Source organism: Hylobates moloch, unplaced genomic scaffold (genome assembly GCF_009828535.3).
Source record: "Hylobates moloch isolate HMO894 unplaced genomic scaffold, HMol_V3 SCAFFOLD_8, whole genome shotgun sequence".
NCBI classification, from domain to species: Eukaryota; Metazoa; Chordata; class Mammalia; order Primates; family Hylobatidae; genus Hylobates; species Hylobates moloch.
In genome coordinates, this window is record NW_026652283.1 from 119,726,978 (window position 1) to 119,746,628 (window position 19,651).

The window sequence follows — 19,651 nt, forward strand, 5'->3', positions numbered from 1 at the left end:
TAGATGAGGTCTCACTATGTTGACCAGGGTGGCCTTGAACTCCTGGGCTCAAGCGATCTTCCCACCTCAGCCTCCTGAATGGCTGGGATGACAGGCGTGTGCCACTGTGCCTGGCTACTCGAATATTTTTAAGGTGCTGATGATAAATGTAAGCCACCATAATTTCCATGCCTGTATAACAGCTGCACAGCTTTTATAGTTTTTAAAATCTACTTGAGGTAGAACTAAGAAATTGATATTTATATTATTTTACATTATATATATTTATTATATTATATTATTGATAAATATAAACTGAGCACCCATTACATGCCTATTATTGTGCTTGATAATGTGCTGAGGCCAAAAAGCAATAAAAAGCACGACTGTTGGCCAAAAGGTAGTTAAGCTTAGCAGGGAAGATACGCCAAAACTCTGAACAAAAGATTAAATTATGCTAAATCATGCTATTAGTTAGATATCTACTTACTTAATGCATAGTATGCATTTAATAAAGTCGTAAATGTCAGGGAAGTTTTCTAGATGTTATTTTATTTATTTATTTATTTATTTAGAGACAGAGTCTTGCTCTGTTCCCCACGCTGGAATGCAGTGGCGCGATCTCGACTCACTGCAAGCTCCGCCTCCCGGGTTCACGCCATTCTCCTGCCTCAGCCTCCCGAGTAGCTGGGACTACAGGCGCCCGCCACTATGCCCGGCTAATTTTTTGTATTTTTAGTAGAGACGGGGTTTCAACGTGTTAGCCAGGATTGTCTCCATCTCCTGACCTCGTGATCTACCTGCCTCGGCCTCCCAAAGTGCTGGGATTACAGGCGTGAGCCACCATGCCCGGTCAGTTTTCTAGATTTTAATGTTAGTATGCTTACCCCATAAGATGCCGCATTATGAAGAGGAATTAAACCACCCTTGTCCTGGGCATTAACATCAGCTCCATGCTCTAGAAGATACTCAGCTACTTCCAGGTTATTGTAGCCTGCTATTTAGAGTGAAAAAAAAATACAGGAAACGTTTCAGCTTAAAAGAAAAAAAATACATACATATGTAATAAGGACCAGCAAATGTTAAGGTTTTAATACTTTTTACTTCAAAAGCTAATACTATTATCACATAATGGAAGGACTTCACAATAAGAAATTATACAAAACTATGTCAGTCAAGAGCATTTTACTAAGTAGTCCCATTTATGTTCAGCATGGCTTTCATCTTTTAGTAAACTGTATTAGGTGTCCGAGAAAGGAAAAGGAGGCTTGGAGGCACTGGGGGCGCTTACCTGCCAGGTGCAGAGGGGTTGAATTTCTGCCCTGGGTGTCTCTGCAGTTGATGTTCTCTGGGGTACAGAGCTTCTGCACTCTTGCCAGGCAGCCCTTCTTGGCAGCATCCAACAAGGCAGCATCCCCTCTCAGTAAGTCCTGAATATCTGTGTCTCCTTCCTTTACCAAATCCAAAGGTGTATTTCCATCTCTGTTCTTTTTAGTTGGATCTGCTCCATGCTACAAAGAAGAAAAACCCAATGGGGTTTGTATTTTCTGTAGTAAGTAGGCAGGTAGGTAGGTGCTTAATTTACTCTACCTTTGTTCCTCTGGGGAAGGTATCTACTCTATATGCATTTTGAAAAACACTTTGCAAAATTCCTACTTAGCAATATAATGGATCAGCTTTCTAACTATTAATACTACACAGTCAAAGCTTCAGGATCAATGGTGATGATAAAGTAGGGAGTGTTAAGTATCTTTGAGACAACTTGTATAATACACTTTTTCTCAGACTCCAAGTTGTCTTTGGAAACCTATTTTACTTTGAAGAATAGCATGGATGTTAATTTTGACCAGATTCAATTACATAAAGATACTCAGTAGGTATGAAAAAGAAGAGAGTAGAGTAAGACACACTGGTAAAAAAGGACTTAATTCTAAAGGCCATCAGTAAGAATAAAGTTTGGTAATATTTTTAATATTTTTATCCTAAGTCTTAACATCATGAAATTAGATATAAATGTATTAAAAGTTATAGATTTTAAAAGTTTAATTACCAATACCTATTAAATAAAATAAATAGAAGTCAATAATTTTTATTATGGTTCGGCCACAGACTGTCATGGGCTTACTGCGGAAATTAGTTGTAAGTCAAGTTGGACAACGGATTCACAATGACTTGGAAGTTATTTCTTACCAACCAATGATGATAAAAATGAGTATCAGATATTGTGTTTTTCTCAAGATTCATAAGAATGTATTTGATATCATAAAAATGAAGGGAGAAGAATTTTATTTAAACACATCAATTTTTTTTCTGCGGTTAAAAAAAGGCAAAAGAAAATATCATAAATACACATCTGGTCGTTTTTTAAAAATATACTTTAACTTACAGTGAGCATAAACTATAGTTAGTTTCATATAACTACTAGTTTTCACTCTTTTACATGTATCTCAAATCTATATGAACAACTTTAGAGATTATCTTATATTTTAATAAAAATCTGATATTACAGTAAGTTCTTAAAAGATACAATGTTTAATGTTTACTAATGAAGAATGAGTTAGTTAACAATAATAAAATAGCCAACAAGGAAAAAAAACCCAACTTGATTGAAAAGCTTGCTTCTCCTGTACAGTTTTTTCTGATATTAATACTGTAAGTACTAGATAAGCAATGCAAACTACTTCAGCTCTTTCTAAAACCTACTTTGATGAATTTTTATGACATGGACTTAAACCATTTCAGATATTCATTTTAGGCACTAGGCAAAGCTATATATCATATCACATAAACAGTCTTCTGGGAAATAGAAAATGAGAGCAGTTTCTACAGCAGTATTGTTCTTAATAGAATAACATACCCCAACTTACTTTCAAGTAATAACCAAAATATAAATAAAATTAGTTTATATTTCATAACTTTTTAAACTACATACTTTTAAAAGGAGCTTGCAGATTTCATACTTTCCTTTAGCTGCTGCTTCATGGAGAGGGGTAAATTTCCATAAATCCGCCACATTGACAGAAGCCCCATGCCTTACTAAAAGCTCAGCCACCTCATAGTGTCCATATGAACAGGCATTATGAAGGGGCACCAAGCCACTAAACAAAAGAAAATTATTTTAAAGTCATAAAACAAACCTTTGAGTTAAAATGATTCTTATAATAAAAATCCTACCATTCTCCTATGGTACTGACTATACTGAACACTGCTCAAAAAGAAATACATCCACCTCTATTCTTTAAGATATAGTTATCCATTTCTAAATAAGGAGTAATAATTTCAAAAATGTTCTTTCAATGTAAAGACTTTTTCCTAAGTTTCTTGGGGATGGATATATACTCACAGCAATCCTTATCTTTATGAGTTTTGCTAATAAAAATTGTATGCTTACTTATGAAAAATATAATGCAATTAACTTATTTAGGCAAGTGCTACCTTGGTAAAAAGTTGTGTAAATCATAGTGGTGATTTAATCATAGTAGTTTAATCATAGTGGTGATTCAGTGGTGATTTCCGTGCACAGCTTTAAATACTGAGGTGCCAAATAATGAAAACTCACAATCCAGGTAATTCAGAGAAGTATTCAGTAAGAAAAATGACGATGTCAACTATAAGTTCTACTCAGATAAGAAACGGGCAAACTATTCTGAGAGGAGTCTAAGCTCTGATTAGTAAGCAGCTGACATTCTAAAAGGACAAAAAGATGATCCCACAAAAGAGTGCATCAAAAGAATAAAAAGTTGCCGGGCGCGGTGGCTCACGCTTGTAATCCCAGCACTTTGGGAGGCCGAGGCGGGCAGATCACGAGGTCAGGAGATCGAGACCACGGTGAAACCCCGTCTCTACTAAAAATACAAAAAATTAGCCGGGCGTGGTGGCGGGCGCCTGTAGTCCCAGCTACTCAGAGGCTGAGGCAGGAGAATGGCGTGAACCCGGGAGGTGGAGCTTGCAGTGAGCCGAAATTGCGCCACTGCACTCCAGCCTGGGCAACAGAGCGAGACTCCGTCTCAAAAAAAAAAAAAATAAATAAAAATAAATAAATAAATAAATAAATAAAAAGAATAAAGTGTTGAACTTAACACATGGCAGAAGCAAAGTATTAAGTGCATTTTTTTTTTTTTTTTTAGTTTTGGGATGAAATATGCTAAGTGTTAAAATGAGCAACAGAAGCAAACGCTGATTGCTCTCCAATGCACTGTAACACTTTGAAAGCACTAGTGATATTGTTAGTGAATATTAATGTCTGATGGGTCCCTTTTAAAAGATAAATACATAATGGTTCGATGAGGCCTAAATCGTGCAGTTTAATTCTACTGTGTGCTTCTATGTAATTACACAGAAAGCTACTGGCTTATTTTGAGATGATGTGAAATTAACTCAGAACACGGGAATTCATATCAGTTAAAATACCTTTCTCACATTTCTAAGTAGCTGCCTTAAAATTTGCCTAGACAAATTAAAATAATTCAGCAAACTAATATAAAATATAGAGTATCTGAATTAGTAAAAATAAAACTATGCTTCTAGGAATACTGATGTCTTTGGGATGGATGAATTCTTTTTAGAAGAGACTGTACATTTTTAATAGCAAAAAAGAAGAATAAACAATAACTTACAGACTATATAAAAACATTCATATAGGGCCGGGCGCAGTGGCTCACGCCTTTAATCCCAGCACTTTGGGAGGCCGAGGCAGGTGGATCACGAGGTCATGAGATCAAGACCATCCTGGCTAACACAGTGAAACCCCGTCTCTACTAAAAATACAAAAAATTAGCTGGGCGTAGTGGCGGGCCCTTGTATTCCCAGCTACTCGGGAGGCTGAGGCAGGAGAATGGCGTGAACCCGGGAGGTGGAGCTTGCAGTGAGCCGAGATTGTGCCACTGCACTCCAGCCTGGGCGACAGAGCGAGACTCCGTCTCAAAAGCAAAACAAAATAAAATTCATAAAATGTAATAAAATACTATATACAAGCATTAAAAGAATGAGACTATTAAGTACTGATATGGGAAGACTATTCAAGATATACTACTGGGTGGAAAAAAGGAAACTGCAAAGCAGACCGTATAGGATGGCACCACCATTTGTATTAAAAATCACCACTACCACCACCATCACAGCACATACACAAGTCTATGCATTTACAATATCTGGAGGAATATAGTCAACATTTTAATGCTGTATCTCTAAGCAGGAGGTGGGCTGACGGGAAATTGTCACTTTCTATACCGTACATTTCTATGTGTTTTTTTTTTTTTTTTGAGACAGAATTTTGCTCTTGTTGCCCAGGCTGGAGTGCAATGGTGTGATCTCAGCTCACTGCAACCTCCACCTCCCGGGTTCAAGCGATTTTCCTGCCTCAGCCTCCCAAGTAACTGGGATTACAGGCATGTGCCACCATGCCTGGCTAATTTTGTATTTTTAATAGAGACAGAGTTTCACCATGTTGGTCAGGCTGGTCTCAAACTCCTCATCTCAGATGATCCGCCCACCTTGGCCTCCCAAAGTGCTGGGATTACAGGCGTGAGCCACCGCACCCGGCACATTTCTATGTTTTAATTTACATTTGAAACAAAAAATAAGGACTACTTTTTTAATACAGGAAAAATCTAAGACTTCAAAAATATTTAAAATTTTTTTTAAGCATGAAGAGAATGACTCCCAAACAGCTAACTTCTAACACGTACCCCTTGTCCTTGGCGTGGACATCGGCACCGTGGTGTAGCAGGTACTCTACAACAGACACGCGGTTGTAGCCGGCCGCGAAGTGTAAGGGCGTGGAATGCCGGCCCTCTAAGTCTCTACAATTCACATTTTGAGGGCTGCAAAGTTGCTTTCGTGGTGCACACACAGAGACAAACACAAAACGAACATTACTATTTATTCACAGGTTTTGCCCCAAAATAGTTCAGCATCTTGGATAAAATAAATTAGAATTTTCTAATGAATATTTATTTCCAAAGATTAGACAATACAAATGTTTAGAAATCAGCACTATCCTTTACAGTGACTACAAATATTTTTTATTATGTACAGAGCAAATTAATATTTTTCAACATTTCCTGACCAAAATCGGAATCAAACAGAAAAACCCAAAATAAAGCAAGCATTTCCAATGCAAATAGTGCCTTGCTGTTTTATCTTTGTCTTTCCTCCCTGGATATGCTCTACTGTTTGTCATAGCGTATCTGCTTGTCCTAACACCAACCTCAGTTGACTATGTAACTAGAGAGCTCTTGCTGTCTCTAATGTGAGTCAAGCAAGCAAAAAGGCTCTGGAAAATTATTTTTCTGCCTGGGCCACTCCCTGGGTCTTTTGACTGACTATAGCCAAGCTATGTAGTCAACAGTGCTTTACTTGACTTTTGGGGCAATGTTTGCTTACCTTTACAAGTTAAACTGGTTTTTTAATCATACGCTAGTTTTTGGGCTTTACTTCCATGTCTTACAGAGATGTCCTCCAAATCTCTTCTCTGTCTCCTTATTTCTCTCTGATTGCTTCAATTTCAGCACAATCTAAATTGTAAGCTCAGTTTGTTTACAAAGCAGCAGGATGCCATGGAAGGAATGAAAGACTGTATCACTGGTAGTAATAAGTGGGTAATGCTAATATCTGAATAATAATTTACAGTTTATAAAGAATATCAGCCGGGCACGATGGCTCATGCCTGCAATCCCAGCACTTTGGGAGGCCAAGGCAGGCAGATCACGAGGTCAAGAGATCGAGACAATCCTGGCCAACACAGTGAAACCTCGTCTCTACTAAAAATACAAAAATTAGCTGGGCACGGTGGCGCATGCCTGTAGTCCCAGCTACTCGGGAGGCTGAGGCAGAAGAATCACTGGAACCCGGGAGGCAGAGGTTGCAGTGAGCCGAAATTGCGCTACTGCACTTCAGCCTGGTGACAGAGTGAGACCCCATCTCAAAAAAAAAAAAAAAGAATATCATATTCTTTCAGTGAGGAAACTATTATCTGTCTATGAAGCTGATAGGTAACAAACCAAGGATGGAGGTTAATTTATAAATTAACTTTACAGATAAATCAGGGATGAAGGTTAAGTGACTTATCCTTTTCAAACAGTTGGTAAGGGGTAGAATAAAGACTCAAACCCTGCTTTACTGATTTTTAACCTCTTGGTCTTTGTGCTACATCATGTATCATTGCTTACCTTCCTAATTATCCAACTTGAGGGAAGTGATCAGAAGAAAGGCAATGAAAATTAGAAAAAGCAAATAAAGCAAACCAGACAATAGCATGCTCTAAGCTATAAAGGATGATTGCAGGGTCTCGGGATTTTCAGGCATTCACTAATTTTGCTGCCACTTCTGCCACAGTAAAAAGCTATTATTACATAAAAATTAAGAACCTGAAAGATTTCCACTGACAGAGGAAGTAGGAGTGCTACGGGTTGAAAGTTTGTGTCCTTCTGGAATTCATGTTGAAACTTAATCTCCAATGCAGTAGTGTTAAGGAGGTGACTGGGTCACGTGGACTCTTTCCTCCTGAATGAGGGCTTAAGGCCTTTCTAAAAGAGGCTTCCCACAGCATTTGGCCGTTTTGCCCTTCTGCCTTCTGCCAAGTGAGAATTCAGCATTTGTCCCCTCCAGAAGAGGCAGCAACAAGACACCACCTTGAAGGCAGAGAGACGGGGTCCCCACCAGACACTAAGCCTACCAGTACCTGGATCTTGGACTTCCTAGCCTCCAGAACTGAGAGAAATAAATTTCTATTGCTTAGAAATTGCCCAGTCTATGGCATTTTTTTATAGCAGCACAAATAGACTAAGACAAAATCTTTCACACAGGTAGGATAAAAACAAGTGCTTTTAAAGTGGTGTAATTTTCACATGACAGGAAGGAGTCTGGGCAGTAAGGGCAAGTTCACAGTCTCATCAACTCTATACGGAAATGCACCAGCCTCTAAAATCTGAAGAGCCGTTGTAATCTGACCAGGTCAAATATCTTTTCATGACAAACGAGTCTGTGGCTATATTAATATATAAATAGCATAATTGATAAATCAAATTAAATAAAAAATGAATAAATACATAAATCAAAAAGAAAAGATGCAAAAATTGATAGCAAACACCCTCTACGGAGTCTGACATGATTGAAGCTTCTTCCTAATGCTGCTTTCCCCCACTGGTTCTTACCTTCTAAATTAACTCTATTATTATTCTAGCAGAGAATACTGACAAAATAGGAATAGGTAGGGAATGAAACACAACTAATTTTGTGAGGCTACAGAAATAGAAGCCCATCCTGCTTATTAGATATTTGATTTTTAAGATTTAGGAATTCTTTATTTTGTTTCAGTTTTCTTTTTAATGCCAAAACAATTTTACATCCTTCCTACCTACTTTTCATAATTTCAAATGCTTTATTCAGCAAGCAGCCTCTTCTTCTAAAACCTCAATTTTACTACTTTCTAAAGTCTCTTGGGGAAGAAATTTACCAGGCCTAATTCTCACTCAATTTGTGCTGCTTTGTTTTCTTTTGCTACTTCCATTCCACAAATTAAAATAAATTTGGCCTTCACTGTGAATGGATTGTTTAAGAAACCTAAAAGCTGTAGTATACATCTGCTTATCATATACAAAACACAGGAAATTTAAAACTGTATGCTTTAAAAATAAAGTATGTATTAAGTATAATAAGCACATATAGCAATTCTAGCACTGAGATGATCATGCTCTGAAAGGAAGCCTAATCGTTTTATATTTAAGAATTTCCTTTTATTAGAATACATTTCAAGTGATGAAGTATTTTTAAGAAAAAATATACAGTTTTAGATTTAAGACAACATAAAAATTTCTCCCTAGTGGCTATCACAACTAAAATTTACTATATTTCTTTAAATAACTTTGATGCTATCGTAAGTTGGAAGTGATCCTGGAAGTGCCCACATATTAAAACAAAAATAAAATTTCTAGGCAACAGAGCTTAAAATATGTTTACCGTCACTTTCAACCAGTATATGTTATCAAGAATGCTAAAATTAGTTTGCTAAAAATCGCAAAAACAAAGTTTGCTTAAGAAGAGGTGACAAAGTTGACAGTACATCGTAAAAAGTACTATGTCAATAGCAAATTTGCTATTAACTTTTCTATAAAAATAAATAAAGGCAAAGTTGGGTGCAGTGTTGCATGCCTGTAGTCTCAGCTACTTGGATGGTAGGCAGGGTAAGGCAAGAGGATTGCTTGAGCCCCAGGAGTTTGAGGCCTGCCTGGGCAATACAGTGAGACCTTGTCTCTTAAAAAACAACAAAAAACAAACCCCAAAAGACCAACCTCCAAACAAAAAACCTTTGCTAACTTCATCCCTAAGTGAATGATTATAGATGGGAAATGTGTGTTTTAAAAAGCATACTCAGTATTAGAATATGACTATATTTGAAAAAAAATAAAACTACAACCATTGTTTCTATACCACAGACTGATAAAATTTTCAAAGCAAGTGGAGCTACACAGGGAAAAAAATCTATCTTATGCATGTGAATAATTTCACTGTTGAGGGATCACAGGAATGCCTTCCTAGAATAAATGTGTGAATCTCTGAGAAAAGATCAAGAAATATTGTTTCAAATGTCATCCTGCTAATGTCTGGGCTCGATCTAGTTTATGTATTTTGTGAATGCAGCCAAAAATAATAACACTTTAATTAATTTAAGTGAAATTAAAAGAGCTTTCGTGTAACCTGAAGAAAAATTACTAAAAACCATGTATATGTGTGTGTGTGTGTATATATCCATCTATCTATCTATCTATATATATACACACACACACATAGATATAAATGGTTTCATAAATACAAGGCACATACTGGGAATTCCTTAATAGTAGTACAAATTTTTCCTACCCATGACTCTGTTCATCCTTTTTACTGTTATGTATTTGAGTAGATATACTTAGAAGCTTAAAAATGAATTGGTTAGCAAAGTTCAACAGTGCTATTCCAGATATTAAGGGCACTGACTTACCTTCACAGTTTCCAAGTCTCCAGCTTTAGATGCCTCTAAGAGTCGATAGTCAACATCAGAAGTACGTATAGGTGTACTCTCTGCATAAAAGGAAGGAAAGAACTCATATATATATCCAAACTCATGTATTCCAACTGCATTCATTTTGGAAACAAAAATGGTTCTTGAGGGATTGCAAAGTAGTTCAGGAGGAAAAATTATTTAGTTTGGTTTTACTAAATGTTGTAGCAAAACTCTGCCATAGATTTGTTATATAAACCTAGGGATGCCACACAACTTTCAGTACTTAATGTTTAATTTTTCTATGTATGAACATATGTATGTACATATGTATGTATTTATTTTTTGAGATAGTTCCTCTGTCACCAAGGCTGCAGTGCAGTAGCGTGATCACAGTTCACTGTAGCCTCAACCTTCCAGGCTCAACCAATCCTCCCCGCCTCAGCCCCTGAGTAGCTGAGACCACAGGTTACACCACCACGCCCAGCTAATTTTTGTATTTTTTGTAGAGATGAGGTTTCACCATGTTGCCCAGGCTGGTCACAAACTCCTGGGCTCAAGTGATCCTCCTGCTTCAGCCTCCCAAAGTGCTGGGATTACAGATGTGAGCCACTGCACCCACCCTTGATTTTTCTTTTGGTCTCAATGTACTACTTCTGAAATCAGAATTATCTTGGGAAGTATAATCAGTGAACAGAAAAGGGCTACTAAATACAGACATTTGTTTCATTCACATTTATTGAATGGCTTTAGGAAAATGCAACTTTCAGTGTTTGTATAATTGGAAGTATGATAGCAATGCTAAACAGAATATAACTAAATTGGGCTGTTAGGTCTAGAGGCTAACAAATGAGTTATTATTTTGATTAATCCAATGTAAATAAACTGAAAATTCATTGCACATTGACCCAAATAAAATGTTTTTAAAGAAAACAATTTATAATATGTCAACCAAAAGTATGTTTATGTACATGAGGTGTGGCTTTTAGAATGAGCACACATATGTAACACAAAAGGATGGATCTCCAGGAGGCCTACATTTTAGACTGGGCTCTATAATCTACAAATTTGGACAAATGTAACCGTTTAGTTTTTGCCCTTATAAAGTGAGTGCTGAAAATCTTTCAGATCTAAGATTGCATTATCTTATGATCAGAGACATCTTTTTTGAGCCCAGTGTCCAAGTGGGAAGATCAAGTGATGCTATGAAGAGGTTGCAGATTTCAGGAGACAGTGGCTTTTACAGAATAAGTTATGACAATTCTTCAGTAAAAGATAAACTATTTATTTGATCATAATAGCAGGTAAAATGCTGAGATTAAGGGAGGAAAAAAGAAAGTGATTCATATAACAAAGTAAATCTTTGAATTATTCTTCTTAAGAGTTATATTACATTTTAGTTTGTGGAACTGTTGAGGAAAGGAACCAGATCTTGCTCATCTTTATATTCCTTTTCACACAGAGAACATTCCAAAAGCATTTGCTGGATTGATTTCCACTATGTATTGGGGTCAATGTGTCTGTCAAATCTTAGCCCTTTTTTCGGCTGCTCTTATTCTGTTCTTTCATTGTCTCATTAGTCTCCATTATAAGTGTGCACATACACTACTGCATTTATAGGTAAGATGCTGTGTGTATATTTTGTCTCTATGACAGTGATTCTGGATTTGACAAAATTCACTGATACATCCTTTCAATATCTACAGGTAATATTTTTAGTTTTTCATTTCTACAAAATAAAGAGACAATTGTTTATGTATATAGAGTTATAACTGAGCATTTTTCGATGACAGCACTTTAAGGATACATTTAATATGGCAAAATTTTTGAAACCTAACAACTATTTGAAATTGGAACACATATCTTGATGCAGACTGTCTACTAAAGAGTATAATTTTCCAATCAAGCAATACGTCTTCAGCAAATATAAGAATGCTTCTGGAACTATGAGAAAAGAATTATTAGTCCTGGTTAAAGAGGAGAAAGTAAAGATGTTTAAAATATTGGTTAATTACTATATAGATTGTAGAGACCTGCACCTATTACATATCTTGAATAAGGCCTAGGATAGACTTGTTTTTAGAAATAATGCGAAAAATGTATTAGCTGAAATGGCTTATATACAGCCCAGAAACTTTGTATACAGTGATGCACAATTAAAAGAAATATAAAAAATGAAATTAAAAAAGGAACATGAGTGAAAGAGTAGCTGGTATGCAAAGTATTATATTAGTAAAATTCTTTGTAAGTATGCTAGGTTTGTATAACATGAAATTTATTTATTTATTTGTTTAGTTCTTTCTTTTTTTAGAGATGGGGTCTCACTATGTTGCCCTGGCTGGTCTTGAAATCCTGGGCTCAAGCGATCCTCTTGTCTTAGCCTCCCGAGTAGTTGGGACCACAGGCATGCACCACCATACCCGGCTAATTTTTAAAATTTTTTTTGTAGAACAGGGTTTCACCATGTTGCCCAAGCTGGTCTTGAACTCCTGAGCTCGAGCAATCCTCCCACCTTTACCTCCCAAAGTGCAGGGATTATAGGCGTGAGCAACCACGCTCAGTCTGTAGAACACGAAATTATAGTCACCTAGAATCAAAGATTAAAGATGGGCTTCTTATTTTGTCTCCAATCTTATTCTGGCTCATTAGAGTCTTTAAAAAGTTGAAAGCGCTAGGAGGCAGCCTATTTTTAAAAACATCTTTTATAGACTGGTAGTTTGATCAGTATTAGACTATTGGACTGGCAACAGGTCTTAGTGGCTTATTTCAATGTGCCACTGTAAATAGAGTTTCAGTGTTTAATTTAGCTATCATAAGCCTAATCTTCACCTGTGTAGATGAAAGTAATGCTTATCCCACACTGGGTTATACAATCACAAGAATTCAGGTCAAGATAAAACTTAAAAGAAATGACCAAAAGAACTGTTTGTGGTGCTAGAAATAGTGTTATCTGTGCTATTATGGTAGCCATTAGCCAAGTGTGACTACTGAATACCTGAAACGTGGCTAGTATAACTAATGGAAAGATTTTCCATTTTATTTAATTTTAATTAGTTTAAATGTAGCCAGATGTAGCTAGTGGCTACCATATTGGAAAGAGCAAGTCTAGAGAAAGAAATCAAATCTTTTCAAATAATGTTTTAAAGTGCTAATTCATAAAAAGCTGCTTATCTTGTTTTCTTTACATTGATGTTAGTTTTCACATAAATATTGCCAGCAGTTTATAATGAAAACTTTATTAATGTAAACTTCTGGCAACTACAGACTTGGGAGTTGAAATTGCAGGTTTCTAAAGTAGATCCCAAACCCAGTATTAACAAGTGTATTTAAATGAATCTTTTAAAATGTTATCCAGAACAAAACAAATTACTATACATCCTATTTGACTGACATTAATATATTCTTTCAGAAGTCATTATAGATATAACCTGATATTGGATTAATAAGCGATAACTAAAAATTTCAGCTAATGCATGGTCCATAGTCTATGGAGACATACAAATTCCTGGTAAAAACAGTAGTTTAAAAACTTATATCCTATTTCAAATAAGAAACAATTCCCATTACAAAAAAAAAAAAAAAAAACTTTTAGAGGGCAAAATTGTCCTATATATATTTTTATTTGTATTAGCTTTCCAGATCAATAAAGAATTAAACTAAAAAGTTCTGCATGTTCTAAATTAAGCATTGAATTACCTATATAATGTCTTAATTCAAAAATCAATTCAAAAGCAGATTTATCAAAATAATCGAAGAAAAATATTTCATTTGTATTCAATATTTAGTTTTATCTTTTGCCAGAACTCATATATTCTAACTGCATTCAGTTAGAAGACATTTTAAAAGTATTATATGGATCTGATATGCATGATTTATTCAATACTTTCTTCTCCATTTTGTTAATTATCTCTAAAAACTATGCACATAATTTGAGGCAAAGCTATGTGTTTGCCTGATTTATGGTTAAAACATACAGAAACTAACTTAAAATTTGGTACTAAATGATTCTCAGTAAAATAAGAAAATTTAGAAATTTTAACAAAAATCACAACTTTTAGAAATTATTAGAATTTACTGACAGGGAAGAAATATTTCCTAGGCAAGGAGTAATATCTCCTTTAAGCAAATGTTCTATCACTCTATAGAAACAGGAAGTCAAAGTCTTTTTTTTTTTTTTTTTTAGTTCAAGCTTGAAATTTATATAGGAAATTTAATTTGTTCAGCTGGATCTTACTTATTTATAATAGGAAATTTCATTTGTTCAGCTGGATCTTACTTATTTTGATAGTGAAGACACGCTAGATAGATTTCCTTCTAAATCTTCCTGTCTAAAGATCACCGTTAAGGCTGAAGTAGAATTATCACTATCTATGAATGACCTAGCATGAGGAAAATAAATCCACATCAATAGTTTTCACAATGTTGCACCATTAGTTTTATTATGCTATTTAGCTCTGATCTACCTATAACAACATACACATATCATAATCTCTACAAGCCCTGGAAGGGTCCCTGTTGCATCATATAGCAGTGATTCTCGACTGGGCTGTATTTCCTGGGGTCCCTTTAGAAATCTGTGGGGTCATGTTTTGTCTTCTAATATAGTTGTGTCCAATCTACATAAGAATTATAAATTATTTTATTGTAACTTATTGGTATTTTCCCTTTATATTAGAGTTAGAGAATTTTCTTTCTTTCTTTTTTTTTTTTTTGAGATGGAGTCTCGCTCTGTCTCCCAGGCTGGATGGAGTGCAGTAGCGCGATCCTGGCTCACTGCAACCTCCGCCTCCCAGGTTCCAACGATTCTCCTGCCTCAGGCTCTCGAGTAGCTGAAATTACAGGCACGCACCACCACACCCGGCTAATTTTTTAACATTTAGTAGAGATGTGGGTTTCACCATGTTGGCCAAGCTGGTCTTGAACTCCTGACCTCGTGATCCGCCCACCTCGGCCTCCCAAAGTGCTGGGATTACAGGCGTCAGCCACCACGCCCGACCTAGTTAGGGCATTTTATATAGATTTTTGGGAAGGTACCTATATAGTTAGGTCACATTATCTATGAATTTCACTTCTGAAATGTCATAAGGAGATGGCATAAGACATTCTTTATAAAAAGCGGGCACTGTACCTGATAGAGTTAAGAACTCCGAGACTGTAGGTAGAAAAAAGTAACCAGGACTTCTGACTCCTAGTCTATAGCCTTCTACATGTTACTCTTCTGGTTTGTCATTTCATTCCATAGCAGATATAATCCACAGACAAAATTAAAAGGTTAGGAAGGAGGTTAATTATACTCAACTTTTGATTCTAGTTCATTCTGTCAGTAGGTAGACTGCGTTACTACTTCCTCTAGTTTTCGGACTTAGGAAGCTAGTATCTATTTTCTTATCAGTTTATGTTTAAAATATCTAACATTACACCAGGCAGATGATGAAACATTCAGCAAGATTTTATAATTTTATATACATATATATATATATATATTCGTATTATTTATTTATTTATTTTTGAGACAGAGTCTCATTCTGTCTCCAGCCTGGAGTGCAGTGGTGTGATCTCGGCTCACTGCAACCTCCACCTCCCGTGTTCAAGCGATTCTCCTGCCTCAGCCTCCCAAGTAGCTGGGGCTACAGGCATGCGCCACCATGCCCAGCTAATTTTTGTATTTTCAATAGAGACAGGGTTTCACTATGTTGGCCAGGATGGTCTCGATCTCCTAACCTCGTGATCTGCCTGCCTCGGCCTCCCAAAGTGCTGGGATTACAGGTGTGAGCCACCGCGCCTGGCCTATAATTATATTTAAGCCAGAAAAAGACAAGATAATTTTATAATAATGCAATGAAGTTAAGAATTTTAAAAGTATGTCAGAACATTACACAGGTAAGAACAATTAATTAAATGTCATTACCATATGAATGATTTATAATTTTCTCTATTTGACAGATTTTATAGCTACCATATTCCACACTGTTTATATGAGTTTTAAGTCACCTTTGATCAGAACACTCATGAGTCACGTTTTCAATTTAAACCTAAAAAAATTAAAAGCTGTATTTGCTTCCTTCCCATGACACCTACGTTACCCTACCAAAAAAGGGAGATGGGGAAGGCTGCAGGTTAAATTGCAAGAAAAGGCATGAGAAAAACTTCGGGCAAAGTAAACACTGCAAAGTTTGTCTGTGTATTTCAACAGGAATGGAAGAGAAAACATAAAATGCCCTGTCGGTCTATTTTAACTCACCACTCAGAATCTGCTGCACTGCTTCATTGCCCATCTGTGCTGCCGTGAAGCCTTGTAAGGAGATGATGGAGGGGTCAGAGCCGTAACTCAGCAGGAGGCGACAGGTCTGCAGGTGGCCTGCCAGGGCGGCTCTATGCAAAGCAGTCTGACCAAGGGTGTCCAGTGCATTCATCTGAAAAATCATTGGGTGGGCACATGGAATTGAGCATCTAGTTTAGTTTCCTTTTATACCTTAGAAAATACATTCTTATGAAAAAAATCAACTTTCAAAGCTTTTAAAAAGTCTCATAGATATTCATTATTAACTTTTGCTCACTGATTCTGAAGAACTATCTTCTTTTTAGTTACCCTTCTCTGATCACCTTACTGAAAATTACAACATACCCTCTCTTCCTGGAATGACCATTTTCCTGACCATTTCCCATTTCCGCTACTCCCTTCGACTACTAGACTGGTCTATGGAGGCAGCAACTCTGCTCTGGTATTTACTGCTTGCCACAATGAAGATGCTCACCAAATTCTTCTGAATGAATGGATTTTTACCAAACTCTTCCCCATAATATAAAGACAACAGAATACGTAAGCAAAGACTGTCAAAGTAGTTGATTATATTTCTTTTCTAATTTAGGTAATACAGCTAATTATAATATCTTAATTGAATTACAAGCACATTTAACCAAAAAAAAGATTTGAGGACTCAAACATTCCTTTTTAAAGCTTTGAAGAGTTATACACAGGAAGAAGAATCATTTAGCTAGTTGCGAGACTGCTTAAGACAATGTGAAACACTGGGATCATGTTCTTAATCGGGTCAAACCTCACTCATCTTCCAGCAGATCCCCATCAGCAACCTCTACTCCAGTCACACCAAAGTCCACGTTCATTGTGCTTGCTGCTCTTTTCAGAGAAACCCTTCTTTCTGCCTTTCTGGCTTCTGAGATCCAGTGTAAGTCTCCTCATCTCCAAGAAGTCTTCCTTGATTTCTTGAAGACTTTGATTACTCCTTTTCTGAACATCTATGTCAATTTAGCACCTAACTGTCTTTAAAATATAATACTGGGGTAGTTTTTGTTTATTGAGTTAAACTAAGGTTATTGAGAATATGAGTGCATGTTACAGATAGACTTTCTGGGTCCTCTAGAAAGCTCCTGCTAAAGGTACACAGTAAATTCTCAATTATATGCTGGTTGATTATTGTGTACACCCACCAAATACAAGATTAAGAAAAGAAAGGATATAAGACAACTGGTCTCCCTGTCGCCAGTCTTTTATCATTACCAGTAAGGCTGTTGTACTTACTCAGGAAAGGGTTCATACAAATTCTTGATGGTCTTTCACAAAACTGCCATGAAATACTAACATATTTAACTCTGTCACATTTGCCAGAAGAAAAATGACTGCTGATACATAGCAACAAAAAAGCACAGCCATTAGCATTTATCAATGGAAAACACAAGCTGCCAAACTAACGTGAGTTTTGATTTCTTTGTTACTTCTTCAGCACAAAAGAAAAATCTAAAATTGTGAACATTCTAATCATTAACATTTTTCTGGAAACTGGGTAAGAAACATACTAACTTATTCTATTATAGTAATGGCAACTCCCAATCCAGCTTGCTGAAGCATGGGAACATGATTTGGTGTCACTAAAAAATACTTCACATTGAGCACTAAAGTAATTATTTTCACCAGTTTACAGAAACTGTCTCAAATAAAGAGACTGCTACATTTAATGTTACACCTCAATTGTGGTAATTAAATGCTTAAGACTGGCTTGACCTATCCATTCAGGAGTCAGAATACTAGATGTCTGGCAGTTTTGGAGGCAAAACATATTCCCACTTTTTCTTGTATCTAGAGATTGCAACCTTAGTGTATGTATTTTTATTTCCATTTGAGTAGCAAAAATGACTTTCCAGAAGATGAATCCCTGAGTAAAACTAAATAAAATCACAATGACATTTGGCCCGAAATGTTTAGGACATGAAATTATGATTCAAAAAATACCAAAACAGTTCTGGAAACCAGCAAGCAGACCACAAGGAAATGGCTGAGGGAAATCCTTCAATATTCTACTCGGTGTGAACAGCTTAGTCTCAAACAGCTAATCCTGAGGCCACTTCTCCTAAACTTAAAGCTATCATTGTCTACATCACTCATTTGGTAATTAATCACAAACTGTTCTGTGACATCTGTACTTACACCTTTAACTGTGAATATGTGTTTGCCTCAACCTAAAAGCTGATTTCAAGTAAGCTGAGAGTTGAAAACAGTCTGTATTCTTTAGCTAGAGTGACACTGCATTTTTTTCTCAAACCATAACACATTGAAAGTGAAAGTCAACAATTAAAAAAATTAATAGGCATTAATATATCTATGATAGAAGAACAAATGACAGGTTCTCCAAGTATTATGAGAACAAAGTCTAAACTCTCCAACTGAGAAGACAAAGATCTTTTGCTTTTCATTGTTTCCATTTTCTGTACCTTTTGGACTAACTAATCATAACTTCTGACTATTTAATAAACAAACCCCTTTACTTCCCTGATTTTCAGTCCTTAATGAAAATGTATTGTTTGTATTTTGCCTACATATATCCATATATTTAATTCCTGAGCATTCCTAGCTGAAATTCTATTTTCTTCATGAAATTTCTCCAATCTCATCCCCAGGCTGCCACCACCAATAGAAATAACTGTTTATTCCTCTGAATATAAATCGATCTATACTTCTCTTACTATATATACTACTTTCCGGTTCATATAGTAGTCAAGTACACTGTGTTACATAATTATTAGATTTTAAGTTCCTTAAGAGAAGGATCTTGATCAAATTCAAACTTTATACATCCTCCTAGCAGTAAATACCATGCCTTGTATAGATACTTGAAAATGGTTGGTAAGTGAATGACTCACGAGAGAAACAAATTAATAAATTCTGGTGATAAAAAATACTACTTTTGACATACTGTTCTGTATATCGAACAAACATTAGGAACTACTAAAACGTTCTCTATCTAACCAAAATGCATTCCTCTTTTGCTGGAAATTGAGGAAGAAGGGTAAATGCCAGTGTTTACAGAATTGCTTAATATTGAAGATGAATTTGCTTTATCTGTAATCAAAATATAATTTAAATTGATGCTAATGTTTTTACGGGTGTTTTACAAGTATTCATCATTATCCTTGGTGGTATGCATAGTTGAAGCACTTCCTATGAGGAACGAAAGAGACAAATGAACACAATTTTAATTGTTAAATAGAATACTGACATAGTAATCAATATTTTACTTGAAATGTTTTTGAATCCTTTAATGTGTCGTGAACTCACTGAAGAGTATGGAACTAGATTTCTATTTGCTAGCTGAACTTGAGTGTACTATCTGTAAACATTCGTGTGGAAATTTAAAAGAAACACATTCCCTGAAAAGATTTATGTATAAATATATATAT

The 19,651-nt window shown here is 35.9% G+C and overlaps 1 protein-coding gene across 4 annotated transcripts in view; it reads right to left on the bottom strand.

Moving 5' to 3' along the window:
• TNKS (tankyrase) overlaps positions 1-19,651 on the bottom strand; it is a 223,285-nt gene that overhangs the window by 36,564 nt on the left and 167,070 nt on the right. For all 4 annotated transcript variants that reach the window (XM_032162495.2, XM_032162497.2, XM_032162498.2 and 1 more), the window contains exons 12-17: positions 16,200-16,371; positions 9,959-10,038; positions 5,667-5,812; positions 2,912-3,077; positions 1,271-1,490; positions 867-976 (exon numbers count right to left, since the gene is read on the bottom strand). In XM_032162495.2, the coding sequence (XP_032018386.1) occupies positions 867-976; positions 1,271-1,490; positions 2,912-3,077; positions 5,667-5,812; positions 9,959-10,038; positions 16,200-16,371 (894 nt within the window). The remainder of the gene's footprint in view (positions 1-866; positions 977-1,270; positions 1,491-2,911; positions 3,078-5,666; positions 5,813-9,958; positions 10,039-16,199; positions 16,372-19,651) is intronic.